Source organism: Ahaetulla prasina, chromosome 10, assembly GCF_028640845.1.
Source record: "Ahaetulla prasina isolate Xishuangbanna chromosome 10, ASM2864084v1, whole genome shotgun sequence".
NCBI lineage: Eukaryota > Metazoa > Chordata > Lepidosauria > Squamata > Colubridae > Ahaetulla > Ahaetulla prasina.
This window is the reverse complement of record NC_080548.1, coordinates 2384592-2410171: the sequence shown is the minus strand read 5'-3', so window position 1 is coordinate 2410171 and position 25580 is coordinate 2384592. Positions and strand designations below refer to the sequence as shown.

The following is a 25580-nucleotide window of genomic DNA, read 5'->3' as shown; positions in this document are numbered from 1 at the left end:
GAAACACTGTCCTACTGTGTCTTCTTGGGCCTCTCCCATGTGTGCCTCTGGAGAAGCTCCAGTTCATCCGAGGGACTGACTTCCAGCTCAGCAAGTAAGTTGAGTGGGCCAAAGCCACCCTCTTTCTGCCAGGAGAAGTCCTGGGAAAGATAGAAAAGATGATGCCAAAGGCGAATTTTTTAACATGACTATTTAATATACTTATATGCCCCCTGGCTCCCAATGACTGTTTATAACAAAAATCCATAAAACCTAAAAGGTGGATGAAAGATGCCAAGCATGACAGAGAGGTGGCATGGATTGGGGAGAGTCTCTCTCCCCCCCACCAAGGCCCTGGGTGAAGGGTGGGCCCATCCAGTTGAGGGGAAACTCATTCCGGAGGGCAGGTGCTCCTACAGAGAAGGTGCATTTCAGGTTCCCACAGATGATATTGTTCAATTGATGAAATCCAGATAGTGGCAGCCCTGTTGGACCAACTGGCCGGGCTGATACAATGGGAAACAGGTGGGGTCCCTCGGGCAGAAGACCCTGTGCCGCCGTTTAGGGACAATTGGCATCTTGGATCTCACCCAGAAGAAACTGGTAACCTGTGCAGTTGGTGAAGCAGAGGTTACTTGGGCAAGCCCAGTACTGCTTATGGCACCCCAATGGTTTTTGTTCTTGTTACTATAGTCTCTTTTGTTACTACAGCTCTGTTTTAATTATACTCTAATTTTTAACATGACTATTTAATATACTTATATGCCCCCTGGCTCCCAATGACTGTTTATAACAAAAATCCATAAAACCTAAAAGGTGGATGAAAGATGCCAAGCATGACAGAGAGGTGGCATGGATTGGGGAGAGTCTCTCTCTCCCTCACCAAGGCCCTGGGTGAAGGGTGGGCCCATCCAGTTGAGGGGAAACTCATTCCGGAGGGCAGGTGCTCCTACAGAGAAGGTGCATTTCAGGTTCCCACAGATGATATTGTTCAATTGATGAAATCCAGATAGTGGCAGCCCTGTTGGACCAACTGGCCGGGCTGATACAATGGGAAACAGGTGGGGTCCCTCGGGGCAGAAGACCCTGTGCCGCCGTTTAGGGGACAATTGGCATCTTGGATCTCACCCAGAAGAAACTGGTAACCTGTGCAGTTGGTGAAGCAGAGAGGTTACTTGGGCAAGCCCAGTACTGCTTATGGCACCCCAATGGTTTTTTGTTCTTGTTACTATAGTCTCTTTTTGTTACTACAGCTCTGTTTTAATTATACTCTAATTTTTAACATGACTATTTAATATACTTATATGCCCCTGGCTCCCAATGACTGTTTATAACAAAATCCATAAAACCTAAAAGGTGGATGAAAGATGCCAAGCATGACAGAGAGGTGGCATGGATTGGGGAGAGTCTCTCTCTCCCTCACCAAGGCCCTGGGTGAAGGGTGGGCCCATCCAGTTGAGGGGAAACTCATTCCGGAGGGCAGGTGCTCCTACAGAGAAGGTGCATTTCAGGTTCCCACAGATGATATTGTTCAATTGATGAAATCCAGATAGTGGCAGCCCTGTTGGACCAACTGGCCGGGCTGATACAATGGGAAACAGGTGGGGTCCCTCGGGGCAGAAGACCCTGTGCCGCCGTTTAGGGGACAATTGGCATCTTGGATCTCACCCAGAAGAAACTGGTAACCTGTGCAGTTGGTGAAGCAGAGAGGTTACTTGGGCAAGCCCAGTACTGCTTATGGCACCCCAATGGTTTTTTGTTCTTGTTACTATAGTCTCTTTTTGTTACTACAGCTCTGTTTTAATTATACTTAGAACCATTGCAGCATCCTCACAGTCACCTGACCAAAACTCACAATTGCATGGGAATCCTAAATTCTAGGGAATTAACTCCCGAATCACCTCCTGTTCTCAGGATTTTTATTCCTTAGGTAGAATTGGCTGCAGTTGGTAATGATAGTGATCATTGGGCAGCTGTATATAATAGATGGGATTGTGATTTTTGTAGGTTTTGGGAAGGGTTGAGCCTTTAAGGATTCTCAGTCCAGTTGGTGGCGGTGGGAGTGGCCCTCTGCAGTGTGAGGTTGGTAGACTCTGCAGGGCTTTCAGGGTGAACAGCCCTTGACTCTGAATCCTTTTCTCTCTGGGGATTTGGAGGGAAGAACAAGGTTAGCCTTCCCCCACTTTTTCTGTACAAGGCCAACAGTGGGAATCAGGTGAAAACCCATCCATCTCTGGCCCCAGAACTGCCCAGAGTGGGTGGGGGGAGTCTTTGCCTACTTTGGGGGTGGTTTAAGAAGGATGCCTCGGAGTTGTGCGTTCTCTTCAAATCCTCTCATCCTCCAATCATTTTGGTTTTGGCTTTAAGGGTAGGGGGATTTTCTGACTTCACAGACTCACACGCACACACATACTTTGTCTCTCAGGTGACCATTCTGTTCGCTGATCTCCATGCCTACCTAGACAACATGAAGGCTCCGTGGGAACTTTTGGAATTGCGTACTCAGTATTACGAGGGGGTCATTAAGGCAATGCTGGAGAGCATCGGTGTGCCTCTGGAGAAGCTCCAGTTCATCCGAGGGACTGACTTCCAGCTCAGCAAGTAAGTTGAGTGGGCCAAAGCCACCCTCTTTCTGCCAGGAGAAGTCCTGGGAAAGATAGAAAAGATGGTGCCAAAGGCGAATTTTTTAACATGACTATTTAATATACTTATATGCCCCCTGGCTCCCAATGACTGTTTATAACAAAAATCCATAAAACCTAAAAGGTGGATGAAAGATGCCAAGCATGACAGAGAGGTGGCATGGATTGGGGAGAGTCTCTCTCCCTCACCAAGGCCCTGGGTGAAGGGTGGGCCCATCCAGTTGAGGGGAAACTCATTCCGGAGGGCAGGTGCTCCTACAGAGAAGGTGCATTTCAGGTTCCCACAGATGATATTGTTCAATTGATGAAATCCAGATAGTGGCAGCCCTGTTGGACCAACTGGCCGGGCTGATACAATGGGAAACAGGTGGGGTCCCTCGGGCAGAAGACCCTGTGCCGCCGTTTAGGGACAATTGGCATCTTGGATCTCACCCAGAAGAAACTGGTAACCTGTGCAGTTGGTGAAGCAGAGGTTACTTGGGCAAGCCCAGTACTGCTTATGGCACCCCAATGGTTTTTGTTCTTGTTACTATAGTCTCTTTTGTTACTACAGCTCTGTTTTAATTATACTCTAATTTTTAACATGACTATTTAATATACTTATATGCCCCTGGCTCCCAATGACTGTTTATAACAAAATCCATAAAACCTAAAAGGTGGATGAAAGATGCCAAGCATGACAGAGAGGTGGCATGGATTGGGAGAGTCTCTCTCCTCACCAAGGCCCTGGGTGAAGGGTGGGCCCATCCAGTTGAGGGAAACTCATTCCGGAGGGCAGGTGCTCCTACAGAGAAGGTGCATTTCAGGTTCCCACAGATGATATTGTTCAATTGATGAAATCCAGATAGTGGCAGCCCTGTTGGACCAACTGGCGGGCTGATACAATGGGAAACAGGTGGGGTCCCTCGGGCAGAAGACCCTGTGCCGCCGTTTAGGGACAATTGGCATCTTGGATCTCACCCAGAAGAAACTGGTAACCTGTGCAGTTGGTGAAGCAGAGGTTACTTGGGCAAGCCCAGTACTGCTTATGGCACCCCAATGGTTTTTGTTCTTGTTACTATAGTCTCTTTTGTTACTACAGCTCTGTTTTAATTATACTCTAATTTTTAACATGACTATTTAATATACTTATATGCCCCTGGCTCCCAATGACTGTTTATAACAAAATCCATAAAACCTAAAAGGTGGATGAAAGATGCCAAGCATGACAGAGAGGTGGCATGGATTGGGAGAGTCTCTCTCCTCACCAAGGCCCTGGGTGAAGGGTGGGCCCATCCAGTTGAGGGAAACTCATTCCGGAGGGCAGGTGCTCCTACAGAGAAGGTGCATTTCAGGTTCCCACAGATGATATTGTTCAATTGATGAAATCCAGATAGTGGCAGCCCTGTTGGACCAACTGGCGGGCTGATACAATGGGAAACAGGTGGGGTCCCTCGGGGCAGAAGACCCTGTGCCGCCGTTTAGGGGACAATTGGCATCTTGGATCTCACCCAGAAGAAACTGGTAACCTGTGCAGTTGGTGAAGCAGAGAGGTTACTTGGGCAAGCCCAGTACTGCTTATGGCACCCCAATGGTTTTTTGTTCTTGTTACTATAGTCTCTTTTTGTTACTACAGCTCTCTTTTAATTATACTCTAATTTTTAAAATTATTAGATTTTTTTCTTGTTCTTTTAATTGTGTGTACTGTCCAAAGTCAAAAGTATGAGATGGCAACTATATAAAATTAATTGATTAATTCATATTGGACCTGTTGAGGCTTCTGAGTAGTCTTCAAGATCAGCCCCACATACTTTACACTGCAGTAGTCAAACTGAGGTAACTAGGACATGAGTGACTGTCTGAAGCAATTATAAAGGGTTAAGAGGTTCAGAGGTGGGATATAAATAAATGCATAGCAGTTAATGTGTATGTTTCTTACTTCTAAGGAGGATTGCTGTTGCTCTAGATGACAAAGTCAACTGCTAATTTAATTTGCATTGACTGACAAGTATTTTAAGTTTCCAATAATGTAAACTCTCAGTTGAAACGATAAAAATGTTTCAAATTTATGCCTAAACTTTTGTTAATGCTTTTGTTCATATTGTATAACCTGTTTGAGCTTGGATTTTATAATTTTATATAAATAAATGCATAGCAGTTAATGTGTATGTTTCTTCTTCTAAGGAGGATTGCTGTTGCTCTAGATGACAAAGTCAACTGCTAATTTAATTTGCATTGACTGACAAGTATTTTAAGTTTCCAATAATGTAAACTCTCAGTTGAAACGATAAAATGTTTCAAATTTATGCCTAAACTTTTGTTAATGCTTTTGTTCATATTGTATAACCTGTTTGAGCTTGGATTTTATAATTTTATATAAATAAATGCATAGCAGTTAATGTGTATGTTTCTTCTTCTAAGGAGGATTGCTGTTGCTCTAGATGACAAAGTCAACTGCTAATTTAATTTGCATTGACTGACAAGTATTTTAAGTTTCCAATAATGTAAACTCTCAGTTGAAACGATAAAATGTTTCAAATTTATGCCTAAACTTTTGTTAATGCTTTTGTTCATATTGTATAACCTGTTTGAGCTTGGATTTTATAATTTTATATAAATAAATGCATAGCAGTTAATGTGTATGTTTCTTACTTCTAAGGAGGATTGCTGTTGCTCTAGATGACAAAGTCAACTGCTAATTTAATTTGCATTGACTGACAAGTATTTTAAGTTTCCAATAATGTAAACTCTCAGTTGAAACGATAAAATGTTTCAAATCCTCTCATCCTCCAATCATTTTGGTTTTGGCTTTAAGGGTAGGGGGATTTTCTGACTTCACAGACTCACACGCACACACATACACACACACACACCTGGGCCAGGGAAGAGACATTACCTCCCCTTGCCTCACCGAAAAGACAGCAGCCCATATGACACCCCCCCCACACACATATTTTGTCTCTCAGGTGACAATTCTGTTCGCTGATCTCCATGCCTACCTAGACAACATGAAGGCTCCGTGGGAACTTTTGGAATTGCGTACTCAGTATTACGAGGGGGTCATTAAGGCAATGCTGGAGAGCATCGGTGTGCCTCTGGAGAAGCTCCAGTTCATCCGAGGGACTGACTTCCAGCTCAGCAAGTAAGTTGAGTGGGCCAAAGCCACCCTCTTTCTGCCAGGAGAAGTCCTGGGAAAGATAGAAAAGATGATGCCAAAGGCGAATTTTTTAACATGACTATTTAATATACTTATATGCCCCCTGGCTCCCAATGACTGTTTATAACAAAAATCCATAAAACCTAAAAGGTGGATGAAAGATGCCAAGCATGACAGAGAGGTGGCATGGATTGGGGAGAGTCTCTCTCTCCCTCACCAAGGCCCTGGGTGAAGGGTGGGCCCATCCAGTTGAGGGGAAACTCATTCCGGAGGGCAGGTGCTCCTACAGAGAAGGTGCATTTCAGGTTCCCACAGATGATATTGTTCAATTGATGAAATCCAGATAGTGGCAGCCCTGTTGGACCAACTGGCCGGGCTGATACAATGGGAAACAGGTGGGGTCCCTCGGGGCAGAAGACCCTGTGCCGCCGTTTAGGGGACAATTGGCATCTTGGATCTCACCCAGAAGAAACTGGTAACCTGTGCAGTTGGTGAAGCAGAGAGGTTACTTGGGCAAGCCCAGTACTGCTTATGGCACCCCAATGGTTTTTTGTTCTTGTTACTATAGTCTCTTTTTGTTACTACAGCTCTGTTTTAATTATACTCTAATTTTTAAAATTATTAGATTTTTTTTCTTGTTCTTTTAATTGTGTGTACTGTCCAAAGTCAAAAGTATGAGATGGCAACTATATAAAATTAATTGATTAATTCATATTGGACCTGTTGAGGCTTCTGAGTAGTCTTCAAGATCAGCCCCACATACTTTACACTGCAGTAGTCAAACTGAGGTAACTAGGACATGAGTGACTGTCTGAAGCAATTATAAAGGGTTAAGAGGTTCAGAGGTGGGATATAAATAAATGCATAGCAGTTAATGTGTATGTTTCTTTCTTCTAAGGAGGATTGCTGTTGCTCTAGATGACAAAGTCAACTGCTAATTTAATTTGCATTGACTGACAAGTATTTTAAGTTTCCAATAATGTAAACTCTCAGTTGAAACGATAAAAATGTTTCAAATTTATGCCTAAACTTTTGTTAATGCTTTTGTTCATATTGTATAACCTGTTTGAGCTTGGATTTTATAATTTTATATAAATAAATAATTATTTGCCTAGTATGAATGCTGGACTATAATTGCATTGTATTTAAAAAGTCCAATTTTTGTAAAGTGTTGCTACGTATTTCAGTCCATCTGCAGTGATAAATTCAATAACTTTATAAAACTATGTGATTCTTATCAGGATAAAATAATATAGTGTATGGTTTATCCATATTTGTTGTCATGTGAAATTTATAAGTGAGATGAGATAATTTTTTGATCTACCTTTATTGCAGCATTTTATTGATCTACAAACAGGTTGATTATTTGATAGTCTATTTTTACCCTGATGTTAAATATTCCCAATTTTTCCCCAACATTCTGCTAATTCTTCAAGAGGGAAGAGGGAACAAATAGGTGCACAATTGCCTTTGCTTGTTTGAAGAATTAAATTCAGGTATCCTCGACTTTCAGCCATTCATTTAGCGGCCACTTGAAGTTACAACAACATTGAAAAGGTGGCTTACAGGGGTCCTTCCACTTATGACCCTTGCAGCATCCCCACAGTCACCTGACCAAAACTCAGCCACTTGGCAGCCGGCATGTATTTCCCACGGTTGCAGCATCCTGGGATCATGCGATCGCCATTGGCAACCTTCCTAGGTGGTTTCCAACAAGCAGAGTCAAGGGGGGAAGTCAGATTCACTTAATGACCGTTTGATTCACTTATCATCTGCAGTGACTCGCTAAACAGCAGTGACCCGCCTGCTGTTACCTCATGCCTCCCACCGACCCGTACGCTCACACAGAGAGGGACTTCTCAGGGTGCCGTCCACCAAGCAATGTCGGCTGGCGGCCCCCAGGGGTAGTAGATCCTTCTCTGTGGGGGCTCCCACCCTCTGGAACGAGCTTCCCCCGGGCTTACGCCAAATACCTGACCTTCGGACCTTCCGCCGCGAATTAAAAACACACTTATTTATTCGCGCGGGGCTGGCTTAAATTTTATTGGTTTTAAATTTCTTACTAGTAATTTTTAGTGGGTTTTAGTTTTCATGTTCCAAAATTTTAGGCCAATTATGTAATAAGTTTTTTAATTTGTATTGTAATTGTATATTACATTGTTTGTTTTACCTGGTTGTACACCGCCCTGAGTCCTTCGGGAGAAGGGCGGTATAAAAATTGTAATAATAATAATAATAATAATAATAATAATAATAATAATAATAATAATAATAATAATAATAATAATAATAATAATAATAATAATTAAAAAAACAGCCATGGCTAAAAAGGTGGTAAAATTACTCACTTAACCACCACCTTACTTAACAGTGGCAATTCTGGTCTCGGTTGTGGTCGTAAATTGAGGACTACCTGCATGCTATTCCTTTATGCCGATAAATGTAAAGATCAGCTGCCCGTTTGATAATGGCTTACCTTCTGTCTGCCTAGGGAATACACTCTCGATGTCTATCGACTGTCGTCTGTGGTTACCCAGCATGATGCCAAGAAAGCTGGCGCAGAAGTGGTGAAACAAGTGGAACATCCTCTCCTCAGTGGTCTTCTCTACCCTGGGCTGCAGGTAGAGAGACATCCCTGTGTTTAGCCAACTGTTTATCTTTTTTAAAACACAATCTGAATTTATATAGTAGGTGTGCAGGGCCCAGTACGGGTGGAGCAATAAGAGGAGTGGAAACGCTCTGGTTTTAAGTCTATTAGAAGTGATTCAGTCTTGGACTTCCCCAATCTCAATATTTGAGGAGCAACACACCTTTTCAAGGTATATTTGCAAATTAATTTGCAAATGTTCCACAGACTGAAAACAGCGTAAAAACTAGGACATTAATTGTGGTTGAACAAAGAAACTTGTTCCTTCCCGGTTAGCTTCTGGAGCTCATTGCCTCTCAGTTATGGCCCTTGCACATAATAGCTTCTGAAGAAAAAATGGGGAGAGCTCTGTTAAAATCAGTAGGTTCCTAAGGAGTCCTTTTTTTTGTTCTTGCTGCAGGCATTGGATGAAGAATACCTGAAAGTTGACGCACAGTTTGGAGGAGTGGATCAGAGAAAAATTTTCACTTTTGCAGAAAAGGTGAAAGCAGAGGCATGCCCCTTTTCAGATATGCTAGCCAAAAATTCTGTTGCCTTTGGTTGGAACCTGGTGTCCCATGGCTGGACGGAGATATTTTCCAGGAGCTTTTGCCTCCAGCAAGGGATGAGCACAACTCCTGGGATACTCTCCCTGCCCAGGGAGAGACTGAATGTGGCCCACAGCAGGTGCCAGGTTTCAGTCAGGGAGGGGCATCCTTTTGCCAATTTCTCTCCAGGGGTGCTGCAACCACTGGCTGAAGGGGAAGGAGTCCCACTAGGGAGAGGAAAGGGACAATCCAGCTTAGTCTATTCAGGGGAAGAAAACTCTGAGGTCAGACCCTTAGGTCTCCATTGGTCATTTCTCAAGGGAAGGCAAACCATCAACAATAAAATATACACTTGGGCCGATCCACAAGCGGTTCTGGTTGCTTGGCCTGTGATGGCACCTTAACCCCCTTCTTGGAACAGCCGCTTGTGTCTCTTCATCCACTAAGCCACATCTCGTCCTTCCTCTCAGCCTCCTGAATTGTTTGTGTGTGACACGTGTACGTGTGTTTCTCTCTCTGCTGTAGTACCTCCCATCCTTGGGCTACACGAAACGCATCCACCTGATGAACCCCATGGTGCCTGGATTGACGGGCAGCAAAATGAGCTCTTCGGAAGAGGTGGGTCCCAACACCCATGCCTGCGGGTGAGAGAGAGCTCTGCTGGGGAGGCCCTTTCAGGGGTTTGAGTTGTGCTCCTAGAACAGGTAATCAAGCTGGGTATACAGGAAGGGGATTTACCAATCGGGTAAAGTTAGATAAGTATATAAAAAAAAAATGAGGAAAAAAAATCGAACACATGAAAAAATGAAGAAGAAACCAATGTCTAAAACCATGTTTCAACGAAACAGTAAAATGATTTTGCTAATCTCAAATGAACAGCCTCAATTTTCCAGGGCAAAGAAAAGTTAGCCTGTTGACATGAATACATTTGATGAATTCTTACGGTAGGTAGCAGTGGAATCCACCTGGTTCAATGGCTGCTTTTTAAACCCGTTGTATCTGATGGTGCCCAAAATGTGGCACAAACACTGCCCTATGGCGGGAATAGACCTGCAAGCACAATCTGGCACGTAGATGCTTGGGATTCTAGCCGATCGTTCACGCGCTCAGTGAAACTTTAACCAAAAAGAAAAGGTTGAGGAGTGATATTCAAGGATGCAATGAATATCAAGGGGTAGATATTATACACTCCAATCCAGGGTTTCTGATCCTTGGGAATTTTAAAATGCATTCATGATGGCTGGGAAAATCTGGGAGTTGAAATCCATCCATCTTAAAGTTGCCAAGGTTGGAAAACAAAACTATAATCGATTAATTTAAATACACCCTATTGAAACCCTGCCATGTTTCCTCTTTATTTAAAAAAAAACAACCCTTCAAATTGTGTCTAAAGAGTAATATCTGACCATCTTCTCTTTTTCTTCCTTTTTTAGGAGTCCAAGATTGATCTCTTGGATCGAAAAGAGGACGTGAAAAAGAAGCTTAAGAAGGCTTTTTGTGAGCCAGGGAATGTGGAGAACAACGGGGTCTTGTCCTTCATCAAGCATGTGCTCTTCCCCCTCAGATCAGGTGAGGGTTCCAAGTGGCCAAAGGCAAGAGGGTTAGCACCGGCCTTGGTAGGTAGGCGAAGTAGAAGGAGAAACAGGGAGCTCAGAGACTCTTTTCCTCCTACCCAATTCATGCCTTTCTACCAGCTGAAATAGGAATCCTAGCAGAGGGAAGAAACGGAGGGATGTGCCTGGCAGCATTCCGGAATCTTGAAGCCGGACTGGGTGGGGGTGTTCTTTACAGTGGTAAAAGAAGTCTGGTGGGCCAAGCAAGGGATCTCTGTGGGAGAGTCCATCTGCCATGTCACTAATTCAGTCAAAATTTACATTCTTGTAATTAGTTCTTGCTGTGGGAATAACAGAAATGAAGTGCCAATAGGAGAGAATATTTGTTATTCAGGGCTGAACAGTGGGGGCCTTGGGGCTCCCTGAGCTTGCTTGTTTTCTTGCAGAATTCATGACCAAACCAGGCAACATTATCAGTGCTGATGAAGTTACCTAGTTTCGGTAATGAAACATCTGCAAGAAAACAAACTCAGAGAGCACCAAGGACCCCACAGAAAAGTGATCCTTCTTGCTCTTCTGGTGCTTCAGGAAGTGCTGTTACAGGCTAATGGTAGCTCCTCTGTCCAGGCCGAACAGGTTCTTCCCTCCTCCCTCCCCCCCCCCCGAAATTAGTTTCCGTTCCACTGTCTGTCTTGGTTCCTTTTGTAATTTTGATCTTCATCAGGTGAGCAGCCTGGATTGGCCCCAGTCCTCCAGGTGAAATCTGGCCTAGCTCCCAGGGCTCTGAAATGAACTTTGCATCCTTTGGACCTGAGTAAAGAACCTGTTTGGCCTGGAGTCAGGTGGGCATCAAGTGAGGTCTTTGTAGGTCGTTGTGATGCCCAGCATCATCCTACCCAAAAGAATATTTGAGGATGCTGGGTACTAAGTGTGGGCTTATGTGTGTGGCTGTGCTCTTGTTTAACAGACATCTTCACTTTTTTTGTAGAGTTTGTGATCCTTAGAGATGAGAAGTGGGGAGGCAATAAAACTTACACAAGCTATGGGGATCTGGAGAAGGACTTTGCTCAGCAGGTAAGATGTGGAAGGGCTCCGGGGTCAGGAAGGCTGCAGCTGCTTGCTTTGGTTTTGCAAACCCCGGTTTCCTCCCCTGCATCCAGGCAGAAAATGTGTGTCATTTCCAAGCTGTACTTTACTCTCAGGTGTTTGGAGAAAAACTTTCTGTCATTCTGCATACTTAGCAGAGCTGGACCCAGAGTCACAGAGATGGATGACTTAAAATTATATTTCATCTCCTTTATATACTAAGAATATATGCAAGTCAGATTAATACAAACCCAGATGTTTTCTTGTAATTTTCACCAGATTGGTGTAGAACAACATAGGGCCAGTTTGCATATAATAAATTGAAATGCTTTTGAATTCGACCATATTGGAAATAAGCAGGTAAATTGTGCATATTGCTCAATATCTCTCTCAATAAATCAGAATGAATCCGGTTTATTCAGTTGTCAATCCCTCTGTCCCCTTCATTTTCCAATTTCCTATGACAAAAAGTGGGAGAAAGACTGAAACTCTAGAATCTCTTTTTGGACACATAAAAACAGTTCAGTGGAGTGGAGCGTCCACTAATCAAGAATATCTGTTGAGTTGAAGTTGGGGTTCTTGCAGATTTATGTACTTTGTGTGATAACATCACCACATAAATGACATTATGGAAACAATGTAAATTTGCAGCAAAAAAATTTGGACTGCTGCACACAGAGTCCATTGTATCCAGTTTTTATAAGTTCTCTGTTTCAATATTACTATGTTGCAATAAAGATAATCCTCGCTTAATAACTGGTCACGTAGCAACTATTGCAACGGATCTCCCCAGAGCTATTTACAGCCAGATTTCAAAGTTCAGACAAGCCTGAAATCATGTGATTGCATTTTAGGTTTTTCCTAACCGGTTTGCATTTATGACCACTTGCCGTGTCTCATGGTCATAAGACTGTGATTTTTGGTGGGCTTTGCCAGTTTTCAGTGGTTACTTCCAGTTTCCTGCAAAAATGCCCATTTTTGGAAAACAGGTTTGCTTAACCACAGCTGGGTTTGTTTATGATTGCCAGAAAAAAAGTTTGTAAAATTCCAGCGTTAATTATGGTCATAAGTTGAGGACTATCTGTGAAACTATTAACTAACCATTTTGAGTCCTGAACAGTCTGCAGTGAGCCCCTTGTTGAGTGCAGGGAGTTGAGTATTTAAAGAACAGCCAAGGAGGGTTCCCTACCTGGCTTACTCAGTCCCAGCAAGCCAGAATTCCAAAGTAGTAGTATTATTTATTTATTTATTTATTTATTATTTACATCTCTATACCGCCCTTCTCCGAAGACTCAGGGCGGTTTACAGCCAAGTTAAAAAGACATATACAAAAATTAAAACATAATATTTGAAATTTAAAAATCTGAAACCATAAGGCCGAATATTAAAATAACAAGTAATAAAACCACTCAATTAAAAATTACTCTTAGGCCAGCCCTGCTCGTTGAAACAAAAAAGTCTTGAGCTCGCGCTTAAAGGCCCGGAGGTCGGGAAGAAGGCGTAGCCCCAGAGGCAGTTCGTTCCATAGTGTAGGTGCCCCCACAGAGAAGGCTCTTCCCCTGGGGGCCGCCAGCCGACACTGTTTAGCTGACGGCACCCCAAGGAGACCCTCCCTGTGGGAGCGCACAGGTCGATGGGAGGCTATTGACAGCAGTAGGCGGTCCCGTAAGTAACCTGGTCCTATGCCATGGAGCGCTTTAAAGGTGATCACCAACACCTTGAATTGCATGCGGAAGACCACCGGCAACCAGTGCAGCTTGCGTAGGAGAGGTGTTATATGGAAGCTCCGAGACGCTCCCTCTATCCCCTTGTCGTGTCCCACTCCTCCGCTGACGGCCGGGTCAGGGAAATCCGAATCAGGCTTGCCTCTGCAGCTCTGCCCAAAGTCCTAGCAAAGTCCTCAGAGCAGGCAGGAGACCAGAAAGTGACTTCAGCAAGATAAGTTCGACTTTGCCTGACTCAGAGACTGCCAGAAAGCAGATCCTTTATATAGGCCATGGGGTGTGGCTCCATGACTCAGCACTCATTAAGGCCTGCCCCTCCCTTCCTTCTGTTGCCTCCGCCTATCCAGTCTTCTGATGCGAGGGTCACTCCAATCAGCAGCTGTTGGAAATAAACTTTCCTCAGGCTCACATGCTGTGGAGGAGGGGGAGGGGTCTAGCTGCTCCGTTTGCCTGGGCATGGAGCCAGGGCTGGGGCCGGGAGATGCCCCCTCCTCAGCCTGTCTGGGCATGGAGCCAGGGCTGGGGCCGGGAGGACATTCTTCAGCGTTCGGAAGCAGATAAGCAGACCCCGGCTGCGGTGAGAGCGGGCAAGACACAACACCCCTGCGCAGCCGCATTCTGTACCAGTTGAAGTCTCCCGGTGCTCTTCAAGGGGAGCCCCATGTAGAGAGCATTGCAGTAATCCAGGCGGGAGGTAACGAGGGCATGAGTGACCGTGCATAACGAATCCCGGTCCAGGAAGGGACGCAGTTGGCGGATCAGGCGAACCTGATAAAAAGCTCCCCTGGCAACGGCCGTCAAGTGTTCTTCCAACGACAGCCATGCATGCAGGAGAACGCCTAAGCTGCGAACCAATTATGATGAGCCACGGTGGTGCAGTGGTTAGAGTGCAATATTGCAGGTTACTTCTGCTGACTGCCAGCTGCCAGCAATTTGGCCGTTCATATCTCACCTTCCGTCCTTCCAAGGTCAGTAAAATAAGGACCCAGATTGTTGGGGGCAAGACGCTGACTGTAAACTGTTTATAGAGGGCTATAAAGTGCTGTGAAGTGGTATACAAGTGCTTATTGCTATTGCTATTGCTATTATTGCTTAATCAGACAATACTTTTCTGTGGAACAAATACTGTACTTTTTAAAATCTTCTCTATATTATTAAGCTGACAACCCAGGTTCGAGACCTGTATGCTACAGGATGGGGTGAGCTTTTGTTTCTTGCCTCAGCTCTTGCCCAAAAGCAGTTCGAAAGCAGGGAAGTACGATTAGAGCGTTCTGTGAGCCTCGGCTTCTAGTTGTGCTGACCACATGACCACAGAAGTGTCTTTGGACAACGCTGGCTCCTTTGGCTAAGTAATAGTGGAACCTCGGGATCCGAGTGTCTGTCATCCTTAGTCCAGGACGGGTTCTCCCTGCCCCCCGCCCCCCATTCAGACCCAGTTTGCAACCTAGGGGTTCTCCTGGACTCGTGTCTTCTGCTCGAAGAGCAGCTGTCGGGCATGGCCAGGAGGGCTTTTGCACAGCTCCGGTTTGTGTGCCAGCCGCGACTTTTCCTGCATCAGGAGGACTCCCTGCACTCAGTTACTCAAGCCCTGGTCATCTCTCATCTGGACTGCTCCAATGGGCTCTGCGCGGGGCAACCCTCGAAGCCCATTGGGAAGCTTCAGCCAGTGCAAAGGGTGGCAGTGAGCACAGTCTGTGGGGCCCCAGGATGGCCATCTCACACCTCTGCTCCATGAACCGCACTGGCTCCCGGTCTGCTTCCAGGGGCAGTTCAGGCTGTTGCTTCTGACCTTTAAATCGCATAATAGGTCCAGGCAACCTGATGAACTACCTCGGCCCCCTAGGGCCTAGGACAAGACCGCCCTACTTGTGCTGGCAGAGCCTACTTCTGATTCTGTCAGTCAAAGAAGTCCAACTAGCGGGATCCAGAAGAAGAGCCTTCTCTGCCACAGCACTCCCCTGTGGAACGTCCTGTTCTGTCTCCGTCCTCACTTTGGAGTAACGAGCTGGCCTACAGCCAGTCACGGCTCCTATCAGTCCTGGCAGAGAAAACGCAGCTGCCTGCCAAAAAGGGCTGGGAAGTGGCTCAACAGGCTAATGCAGCCTGTTATTAACACACAGCTGCCTGCAATTACAATTACTGCAGGCTCGAGTCCCACCAGGCCCAAGGTTGACTCAGCCTTCCATCCTTTATAAGGTAGGTAAAATGAGGACCCAGATTGTTGGGGGGACAATAAGTTGACTTTATATATAAATATACAAATAGAATGAGACTATTGCCTTACACAATGTAAGCCGCCCTGAGCCTTCGGAGAAGGGCGGGATATAAATTCAAATTAAAAAAAAAAAAAGTTCAAACAGATTAAGACTTCAGCTCACTTCGACACGGTTCAGCTAATTTGCTTCCCATAGAAGTGAGAGCAGTCCTAAAGCTCCTTATATATCCTGTGGAGTGGGGCTCCTGCCCCACCCTTCCCTTTGACGACGCCTCTCTAATCTTCTGAAGCGCAGGTCGGTCCAGGCTTGATTAGTATGGTTATCAGCTGCGTCTATAGGCGTAGCTTGAGGAAGGGAGGAATTCAGGGGATGTCGCCTCATTACGTCCTTCGACTGGCCTGGTTCTGGCTCCTGGAGCTGGGCCAAAGGAATTGGTGCTCGTGAGGTAAGCCTTACCGGCCCTTCCCCCTCACTCTCAGAGTCACTTTCGGGCATGGGGTCAGGTTCAGGGGCTGGAGCCACAACACGTCCTGCCCTCTAAGGCAAGAACACCCCCTGACCTCCTCTCCTTCCGCAAGAGCCTGAAGACCTGGCTTTGCCATCCTGGGGGCCCAGTAGGGAGGGAGTTCCATGCTGGAGGGGGCTTCTGGGTTGATGTCCAGCTCCCCCCACCCTTGCTCTCTGATCTTCACCTGTCCATCTTTTTGGTTGTCATATTGATGATGTATTCTCATTGTGTTCCTTTGTCATTGTTTATTTTATAATGCTATTATTTTACTTCTGTTCTATTTAAATGCCTTTCATTTTTCTTCCTTTTTATTATTGTAAGCCACCTAAGTGTCCTAAGGCAAGACAGGGGCAAATATATTTAACAAATAAATAAATTACTAGCCTTCTGGCAGGGGCCCTTGAATGTGAAGATGCCCATTTCTCTTTTGTCAAGTGCTGTCCTTCATTGTCCCTGCTGTTCAGACGGGAGGCAGCCCTACTGAGGATCAGCAGTGGCAGCACACAGCTGGGTGTTGCTCAGAGAGATGGTGTCCGAGAAAGACTAATGTGTTCTGCTGCTTTGATCTTGCGATCAGGTTGTCCATCCGGGAGACTTGAAGAACTCCATAGAGGTGGCCTTGAATAAGCTCCTGGATCCTATCAGAGAGAAGTTCAGCAGCTCACAAATGAAGAAACTTGCCAGCCGCGCATATCCTGATCCCTCCACAGCAAGTAAGGGCCATGGGAATAGGAGCTGGCCTGCCATGTGGGCAAAATACAAGCTGCGGCTGGATCGAGGCTTTTGCTTGCATCTTGCTTCTCTGGCCTTTGCTGGCTGGGATTGCACAACATGTGGGATGAGGCTCTTTGGATGCAGCATTTGTAGGAACCAGCTTGTGAACAATAATAAGATATATTCCATAGCTTTATTTATTTATTTCTCATTTGAAGTCAGAAAATCAAAAGCAAGAATGAAAGCATATCAAGGAAAAGCAACTCAGAATAAAAATAATTTGCATTTATCCTGAATCTTAGGTCTTTTTGAAGTTCATTATTGTGTTCATTTTTCAGACAAAGGTGTCCTCCACTGATCCAAAGAAAGATGTGCTTACAGTTTTGCAATAATAAACTTAGTGGCAACAGGAATTGAATCCATTTATATGTTGTATCAGTGTACAGGTGTTAGGAATAATGTACAATGTACCAACAACAGGGTTCATTGTAGAATATTATTCAATGGGTTTCTCTCCCTTTTTTCCAAACTTTTGGTCAAGAGAATGTTTCTATCAAAGATTGTAAGATGTGCCAATTTTCTTACAAACCTTCCAGCTTATGCCAGCAGGGTTACAGATTAAAGTAGCATGCTACAAAAGAGCAAAAATTATATTTTTAAACCTGGCTTTAGTCTTTAGGCTTTCTATTAACCCAAACTTTGTGGGAGAGATTAGGAAGTTTGCTAGGACTGTGAAAAGTTGTCATTTAGAAAATGATTCATTTCAATCATTATTTTGCGCCAAATTTTTAAATTCTTGAATCAACTAGAATTGGACAACTTGGTAAACTAGAAAAGTGTGGCATAGACAGCATCACCACCAGATAGATTTGTAACTGGCTGACAAACCATACTCAACAAGTAGTCCTTAATGGTACTACAGCTGCAGGGAGGGAAGTAAGCAGTGGGGTATCACAAGGTTCTGTCTTAGGCCCAGGACTCTTCAACATCTTCATAAATGACTTAGATGAGGGAATAGAAGGGGAACTAATCAAATTTGCAGATGAAACTAAGCTGGCAGGAATAGCCAACACCCCAGAAGACAAGCTCAGGATCCAAAAAGATCTTGACAAACTTGACCAATGGGCCCTTTCCAACAAAATGAAATTTAATGTGGAGAAATGCAAAGTTTTACACCTAGGCAGGAAAAAACAAGTATAGATTAGGCGAAACGTGGCTCAAAACAGTAACTGTGAGAGGGACCTTGGAGTCCTAGTGAACGATCACTTAAAGGTGAGCCAGCCATGGGCGGCAGCAGCCAAAAAAACTAATATAATCCTTGGCTGTATAAACAGAGGCATAGAATCAAAATCACGTGAAGTATTAGAACCACTTTATAAGTCCACACCTTCTCTTTCTTTTGTCTGCTATGTGCTTGCAGAATCTGCTATGAAAGGCTGCACAAAGAACTCTGACTCCGAGGAAGTTGTCCCGTCCCGAGTGGATCTCCGGGTTGGCAAAGTGCTCAGTGTGGAAAAGGTAAGGTGCTTTTAATGCTCCCCTTGGTGGGTGCTGTTAAGAGTTGCATCTGTCCCACTGGGTGCCCCTCGGCTGGTCCCTGATGTTCCCATCTGATGCCTACAGCATCCCGATGCCGATGCTCTGTACGTGGAGAAAATTGACGTGGGGGAGGCCGAACCTCGAACAGTGGTCAGTGGTCTGGTGGCATTTGTGCCCAAGGAAGAGCTGCAGGATAGGCTGGTGGTCCTGGTGTGCAATATGAAGCCCCAGAAGATGCGGGGAGTGGAGTCCCAGGCCATGCTGCTCTGCGCTTTCAGGTTGGCAAAGGCAGGAGTGGGGCAGGGTGGAAGAGCTGGAAGCATCTTGCACATGGTGCTCAAGTTCTCCTATGGGTGCCTTCTTTCTCCATCACCTTCTCAGCTCTGGAGATCCCTGCCAAGTAGAACCCTTGGACCCCCCAGCAGGCTCCTGTCCTGGAGAACGAGTGTTTGTAGAAGGCTTTGAGAATGGCCAACCGGATGATGAGCTGAAGCCCAAGAAGAAAGTATTTGAGAAGTTGCAGGTAAGCGGAGAAGCTCCGTCTTGGAGCAAATGTGCCCAGAGTCCTAAGCAGCATCCAACTTGGGGGTCAGCAACTCAAACAACCCTCCTTGCCCAGGTGTGCTGGAGCAGCTTTTGCAGGAGGCCTTGGGAGCAGTTGGAAGAGCTTGGCCTTCTGCATGGGGCTGCCTATTGCAGACTGGTGCTAATCCATTTCCTAGGGAAGAACAGCCTGAAGATGTCTGCTTTTCAGTGATGCCAAATCCGTTCTTTGAAGAATCTCAGCATTTTATGTGGCCCATTAATTTTTTGCTCTCTTCATGGAGGAGAAGGGAAGTGTAAGAGAGGGAGACACTGGAAAAACTGAATGGCATTATTTCTAGCTCTGGAAAAAGGGCGGTGAGGTTGGATGTCTTGATCCATTCTTGATGCATGTTCAATGGCAGATTGAAGAAATAATTAGGTTAAATATTGGAGGTAACAATAGTAACTGTGAGAGGGATCTAGGAGTCCTAGTAGGCAATCACTTACGTATGAGCCAGCGGTGGTGCAGCTGCCAAAAAACCAACACAGTCCTAGGATACATCAACAGAGAGAGAGAATCAAGATCAGGTGAAGTGTTAGCACCACTTTATACTGCACTTGTAAGACTACAGTTGGAATATTGCATCCAGGTTTGGTCCCCACAATATAACAAAGATGTTGAGACCCTGGAAAGTGTGCAGAGAAGAGCAACAAAGATGATGAGGGGGCTGGAAGCTAAGCTATACAATAAACGGTTAAGGGAACTAGGTGTGGCTAGTCCAGGGGTAGTCAACCATTTTATACCTACCGCCCACTTTTGTATCTCTATTAGTAGTAAAATTTTCTAACCGCCCACTGGTTCCACAGTAATGCGCCATGTATCATCGTCTGCGCATGCCTCTCGTGCATCGTGGATTGGGTTTGTGGGGGGCGCGCCGGCTACCAGCTCTGCTTGTCTGTTACAGCTGGGTGGTGTGGGGGGAGATGCGTAAGCTATTCTGGGACGAGGCTCTTTTGTTTGTGGTTGCCCTGTAGCGCCATTTAGTTTCACTTAGGTAACGTGAACTAAACTTATACACGGGCAATACAAATAGTATATTTTCAGAAATTTAAATTGTCACAGGGAATTTTATGAAAACCTAATGCTATGAAATTATTTTAAATAATGCTATGAAAATTTTTTTAAAAGTCAATTAAATTAAATTAAATTTTAATAGGGCTGGGAAGTGGCTCAGGCTGCTAATGCAGCCTGTTATTAACACACAGCTGCCTGCAATTACAATTACTGCAGGCTCGAGTCCCACCAGGCCCAAGGTTGACTCAGCCTTCCATCCTTTATAAGGTAGGTAAAATGAGGACCCAGATTGTTGGGGAGGCAATAAGTTGACTGTCAGGCTACCTCTGATTATATCTAAGAAAGAATACACCTTGACTTCATTTGAAAATAAAGAAAAGTACTTTTACTAGGTACATCTTGATTGCAGCAGTATAAAGTTGAATCTGAGACAAAATATGGCTAACAATCTATATCCCCCCTGTTTCTCCCTCCTCTTCCCCAAGAGATCATCAGGTCTGGTCCAGTGCCAGCTCCTTCCCGGGGTCCCGTGGTAATCTTCTTCCGCAGGTCTCTGGCTGTCAATCATATCAGGAATGCAATGTCCGTTAGAGTTCGCGCTCAAACATTCCTGTTGAATTCAAAACATTAATCTCCCCTCCCCCCTTAATTATGTCAGACCGACAGTCTTAAAGGGCCCTCTCTACTTAACTTGAATCCAAGAGCTATTTATATTAGAAATAAAATCCCATGCTATCTAAAAACTGAATATAAGGAGTACAAAAAGATGTGAAGATTGGAGTGGAGGCTGACATTGACTTTGTATATAAATATACAAAAAGGATGAGACTATTGCCTTACACAATGTAAGCCACCCTGAGTCTTCGGAGAAGGGTGGGATATAAATTCAAATTAAAAAAAAAAAAGGAAAGTGCCTCAGTATTGGACAAAACCCCTACCGCCCACCATGAAAGCTGGAACGCCCATTAGTGGGCGGTAGGGACCAGGTTGACTACCACTGGTCTAGCCCAACAAAGAGGAAGACCAAGGGTGACATGGTAATTGTCTTCCAGTTCTTGAGGAGAGTCACAGAGAAGAGGGGTCGACTTATTCTCCAAGGCACCTGAAAGCAGGTCAGGAAGCAATGGGTGGAAGCTGGTCAGAGGGAGATCCAACCTGGAACTCAGGAGAAATTTCCTGACCTGAGAACCATTAATCAGTGGGAAAGTCTGTCTCCTGGAGTTGTGGGTGTTCCACATCATTTGTCTGGCATAGAATAAGGTGTCCTGCCTTGAGCAGGGGTTTCGACCAGAAGACCTCCAAGGTCCCTTCCAGTCCTTATGTGAGTCTCTATATATTCACACCATGCTAGGTCATAATGTGCTTTGCTGATTATTTAGGGAAATTTATAAAAGTGAATCTATTCATTGCAAATCAGAATAGCTACATACATCACACCAACTTAGAAGGCCTCTCTGGCTTCATGTGGCCTCTGGAGTCCTTCCAGCAGCTGACATCAATAGGCAGCTTTAATGTAATTGTAGAAGAGAAGGAAGATGAGCTTGATGAAGTTATGCCCGCTCCACTGCCAAGGCAACAAGCACAAAACAACTTTAGTCCACAACATATCCGGATGAATATTTGGAAGAAGGTCAGACGCTAAACAAAGTTATTTTGAGTTTCTTTCTCACAGCTGCTTAAATCTCTGGACGTAGTCCCTTCTCCAGGCCCCTCCTGAAATGGCTCTTTCCTGCCTTCCCCAAGATCGCCTGGAATTCTTTGGCGCGTTTCTGCATTTGATTTTCTCCAAAAGTTGGACCAAGGCAGGCCCACTCACCCGCATCGCTCAGTGGGCTTTGAGGGGCGAGGGGGGCCTTGAGATTCAAATGGTACACCACCCACATGTTGCAACGTGGTGCTTTTGTGAGGAGAGGCTGCCTACAGGATGGCCGGCCCCTGTGCTGCTGTTGCCTGGTCCTCTTCAGGCCTCTTCCTCCCCAGCACAGAGGGTGGCTACAAAAGCTGAGCAGAGGCAGCCAAAGGTGGTGGGGAGGTTTCCTCTGAAAATAAGCAGCCTAAAGGAAATAGAAGGAGACTGTTCTCCGGCAGGAGGACCCAGCAGGAGCAGGAGGTGTAGTAGCAATGGGAAAAAGTGGAGTAGAGAGCAGTGAGTACTAGCCTGCGGGTGCTTGTGTGTGTGTGTTGCCTAGGGACCTCTCTTGTTCTGTTGGATTTTTAATTCCCGAGCTCACTGACTCGGTAAAAGACCCAGATAGAAGTCTGTAGAGATTCTCAGTCATCCATGTCATGGTTGTCCCAAAGGAGCTTTTTCGGGAGGCAACTGGACTTTCTTGTTTTTTTCTTTTGAAGACGTTTTGCTTCTCATCCAAGAAGCTTCTTCAGCTCTGACAGGACAGTGGGGAATGGAAGGATTTATATTCCTCCAAGTGCTTCAACGACTCTCTAAAAGGATGCAAATGACCAGCTATCTGCAAGGAATAGACAGTAAATCCTTCCATTCCCCACTGTCCTGTCAGAGCTGAAGAAGCTTCATGGATGAGAAGTGAAACTGCTTCAAAAGAAAAAGAAAGTCCAGTTGCCTCCTGAAAAAGGACCTTTGGGGCGAGCCAGGTAGAAGAACCCCTGGCAGCTCTGGACCTTTTAAGCAAATGTGCTTAGGAACAGTCGGTCTTTGATGCTGAGCCTGGCGCTACCTTCTCTTTTTCTTCTCAGGCCGACCTCCAGATTTCTGAGAATTTTGTGGCCCAGTGGAAGGGGAAGAATCTCATGACTGCTCTGGGGAACCTGACGTGCAAATCTCTGAAAGGGGGCAGCATCCGCTAGAGCCCCAGCCTGCCCCCCTCCTGCCCCCCTCCCATTTCCTGCCCATCTCTCTTCCTCTGTGCTTCCATCATGCAGATGCACTTGACCCAAGAAATCATGAACTGGCTGGGCCTCCAGGCCTCCGTCCAATGGGGAAGGAAGACCGCTTCCAGCAGGGACGGGCCCCCGCGGTTCCTTCTCTCCCAACGTGACCGAGGTCCCTCTGTTGCAGGAGAAGGAGGCAGTTGCTTCCGTTCACTGACTGGTGACGGTGACCAAAGCTGCTTCTGTCAAATCCAGCAGGAGACCCCCAACCTCCCCTCAAGACGGATCTTCCCTCTGCAGGGAGCTGCTTCCCCCAGACGGCTGCAGCAGCTTTCCGTTCGGCCGACAGGGGAGGCCTTTTTTCTCCTCCTCCTCTGCTGCTTCTGTTGAGTTCAAATCCGGGCTAGGGAAGGAGAGCTCCCTCGGAGGAGCAGACCAGTTGGGCCTGTCATGAAACATTTGTCATCTTTGCCTCCAAATACAGTGCTCCCTTTTCAGGTGAACTGGTCGTGCCTTGGCTTGTTCTATAAATGCGGTTGCCAGACTTGGGCACCCCCAGCTGTAAGTGATCAGTGGTGCTCCAGAAATTAAAACTTGATTGGTTTCTGGGCAAAAGACAGAAAAGGGTTTTGTTTCCTCTAGAATGTTTGCTCAAACTGTATTTAGAAAACAATTTTGTTAGGCCACACAAGGTCAAATCCAGAAATAAGATGCAAGCAGTTTGCAGAAAAAGGCAGGCCAAAGGCCTGAATATTTGGGACCAGTGATACCTAAAGCATTTGAATAACGGTAGTCCTCAACTTACGACTCTTAATAGGACCTGCCCGTTACCATTTGCAAACCATGACAGTTGTAACCCGGTTACCTTTTTTTTTGCACCAGACACAACACGTAGCAATAAATGTGGGCTAATTGCCAGGTCTCTCAAATGCAGTCACATGACCATGGGGGAGGAGGGCTGTTGGAATTAGATGGTAAGTACTTGGGGAGAGGGGGGAATCTGTAGTAGCTTTGAATGACCATTAAGCGGCTGGTCATAAGTCGAGGACTACCTGTAGCTTGGTATGTGCCTCCCTTTTTGTGAAAAGAAAGGCTACCCACTGCTGGGAAGGTGACTAAGACAGGGAAGGAAGTTGAAGCCATAAGAGTGGGGAGTTTATGCCCACCTGTTCGCCTCGCTGCTGTTTTCTGCCTGTGGCAGCCGGCCTTGCTCTCAGCCCTCACCTGTTTGATCCACTTCATAAGCCACTTTACTGGCTCACTTTTTTATACCCACCAGCAAGTAAATGCTCTCGCACTCATAACATCTGTAAAAAGGTGTTGGGCCCTCCCTGCCTACTCACCCTGAGAGAAAGGCTGTCATTTCAGGGAGGAGGAGGAGGGGCCGCAGCAAACTGCAGTCTCTGCCCAGGCAGGCCACCCGCCCCCCCCCCCCCCCGTTGAGCCCACCCCCTTTCACTCTCTACACGCCGTTTTTCTAGAGCTTCTGCCACCTTGGCAAGCAGCAAATCCTTTCTAATGCACTGGAGTGGCTAGATGCTCATAGCCTAGACTGGCCCTTTAGCCAGGCCCACCTTATGTGCTGCAGCCTCTCTGCCAACACACTGGTCAGTTTGGGCGTTTTTGGACAGGGACACAAGCATCTTTTACCTCGGTGCTAAAGTATCTTCCTGGCAGACCAGCCTTCTGCTTTCCACCTTCTAAGGTGCCACTAAGAACAGTCTAGTGCACAGGTGTCAAACTCTAGGCCCGCGGGGTGCTTGATCCTGGCCCATGGAGCAGCCATGGAAACAGGGAAGGACCGGCCCCCAGTGCCTTTGCCAGCAAAAATGGAACCTGTGGGGCCACTTCCCAGCCCCCAGCTCCATTTTCGCTGGCAGAGGGCTTCAAGGGGCCGCCCAGGCTGAAAATGGGGCTGGCAGAGGGCTTCAGGAGGCCGCCTTCGTCCAGCCCAAAAATGAGGCCCAGCTGTTTTCAGTGGCTGACAGTTAGCAAAACAAACTAAAAGCAAAAAAAAAAAACCAAAAGGAGAAATGTTTCCCCTTTGCATTTGAGCATCAAAGAAGGGGCAGGAAAGGGAAAGAGGAAGAAAAAGAAGAAAAGATGAGAAGAGAGCAAGGAAGGAAGGAAGGAAGGGAAGTCCTGTCTTAGCATTTGGACACCAGCAGACAGCAAAGCTCCTCTGGAGGACAAGGGTTTGGCACTCCCTGGTCTTGCCTCCCTCTGTTGGAGACAATGGATCACTCATGTGGGGGGGGGGACCACCACAGGTGTCCCCTGACATGAATGATGTCAAACTGGCCACGCCCATCCCAGCCACGCCCCCCCCCAGGTCAAAGACAACCTGATGTGGCTGAAATCAAGTTTGAGCCCCCTGGTCTAGCCAGATACAGCTGTGGAAGCTGGGTATTAAAAAAGAGAAAGGCTCAAAACTTTTGAACCATGATTTGAAAATCGTTGTTTGGACTGCTATGCCCTGCAGCAGTTTCTCTTAGAGTAGCATTTCTCAACTTTAAACTCGGTGGACTTCAACTCCCAGCATTCCCCAGCCAGCACATCCTAGAGTAATTTAGGCTGACATAGGAGGGGATGCTCAGTCGAAGGAGAAGGTGAGGTGGATGGATGGATGGTGAGAAGACCAGGGAATCCAGAGCACTCCCTTCGGACTCTTACTCGGCTCGGCATTTATCCGGAGAAACCAGGAGTTGAGACTTGAGCCAATTGGACATAATCCTTTCCTTTTGAGGAAATGCAGAGCTTGCTTGTTAATCTCGAATTGGCATAAACCTTTGAGTTTTTAGCATTTGAGGCTGAAATATATTCGTTCCCTTAAGTAACTCCAGAGTGGCTGTGCTCCTTAAC

At 45.9% G+C, this 25580-nt stretch overlaps 1 protein-coding gene across 3 annotated transcripts in view; it reads left to right on the top strand.

Annotated features, from left to right (window-relative positions):
* The window catches only part of YARS1 (tyrosyl-tRNA synthetase 1), a 32914-nt gene extending 8788 nt beyond the window's left edge, over positions 1 to 24126 (top strand). Inside the window, exons 4-14 of one of the 3 annotated variants that reach the window (XM_058195446.1) lie at positions 2405 to 2580; positions 8249 to 8378; positions 8805 to 8885; positions 9457 to 9549; positions 10365 to 10500; positions 11473 to 11558; positions 16596 to 16731; positions 18153 to 18250; positions 18356 to 18549; positions 18653 to 18794; positions 22584 to 22912. In XM_058195446.1, coding sequence (XP_058051429.1) covers positions 2405 to 2580; positions 8249 to 8378; positions 8805 to 8885; positions 9457 to 9549; positions 10365 to 10500; positions 11473 to 11558; positions 16596 to 16731; positions 18153 to 18250; positions 18356 to 18549; positions 18653 to 18794; positions 22584 to 22694 — 1383 coding nt within the window. In that variant the 3' untranslated portion in view covers positions 22695 to 22912. Of the gene's footprint in view, positions 1 to 2404; positions 2581 to 5524; positions 5743 to 8248; positions 8379 to 8804; positions 8886 to 9456; positions 9550 to 10364; positions 10501 to 11472; positions 11559 to 16595; positions 16732 to 18152; positions 18251 to 18355; positions 18550 to 18652; positions 18795 to 22583 lie in introns of those variants that run through there. The other 2 variants (XM_058195444.1, XM_058195445.1) reach the window with 2 other exon arrangements.
* The last annotated feature ends 1454 nt before the right edge of the window (positions 24127 to 25580 follow it).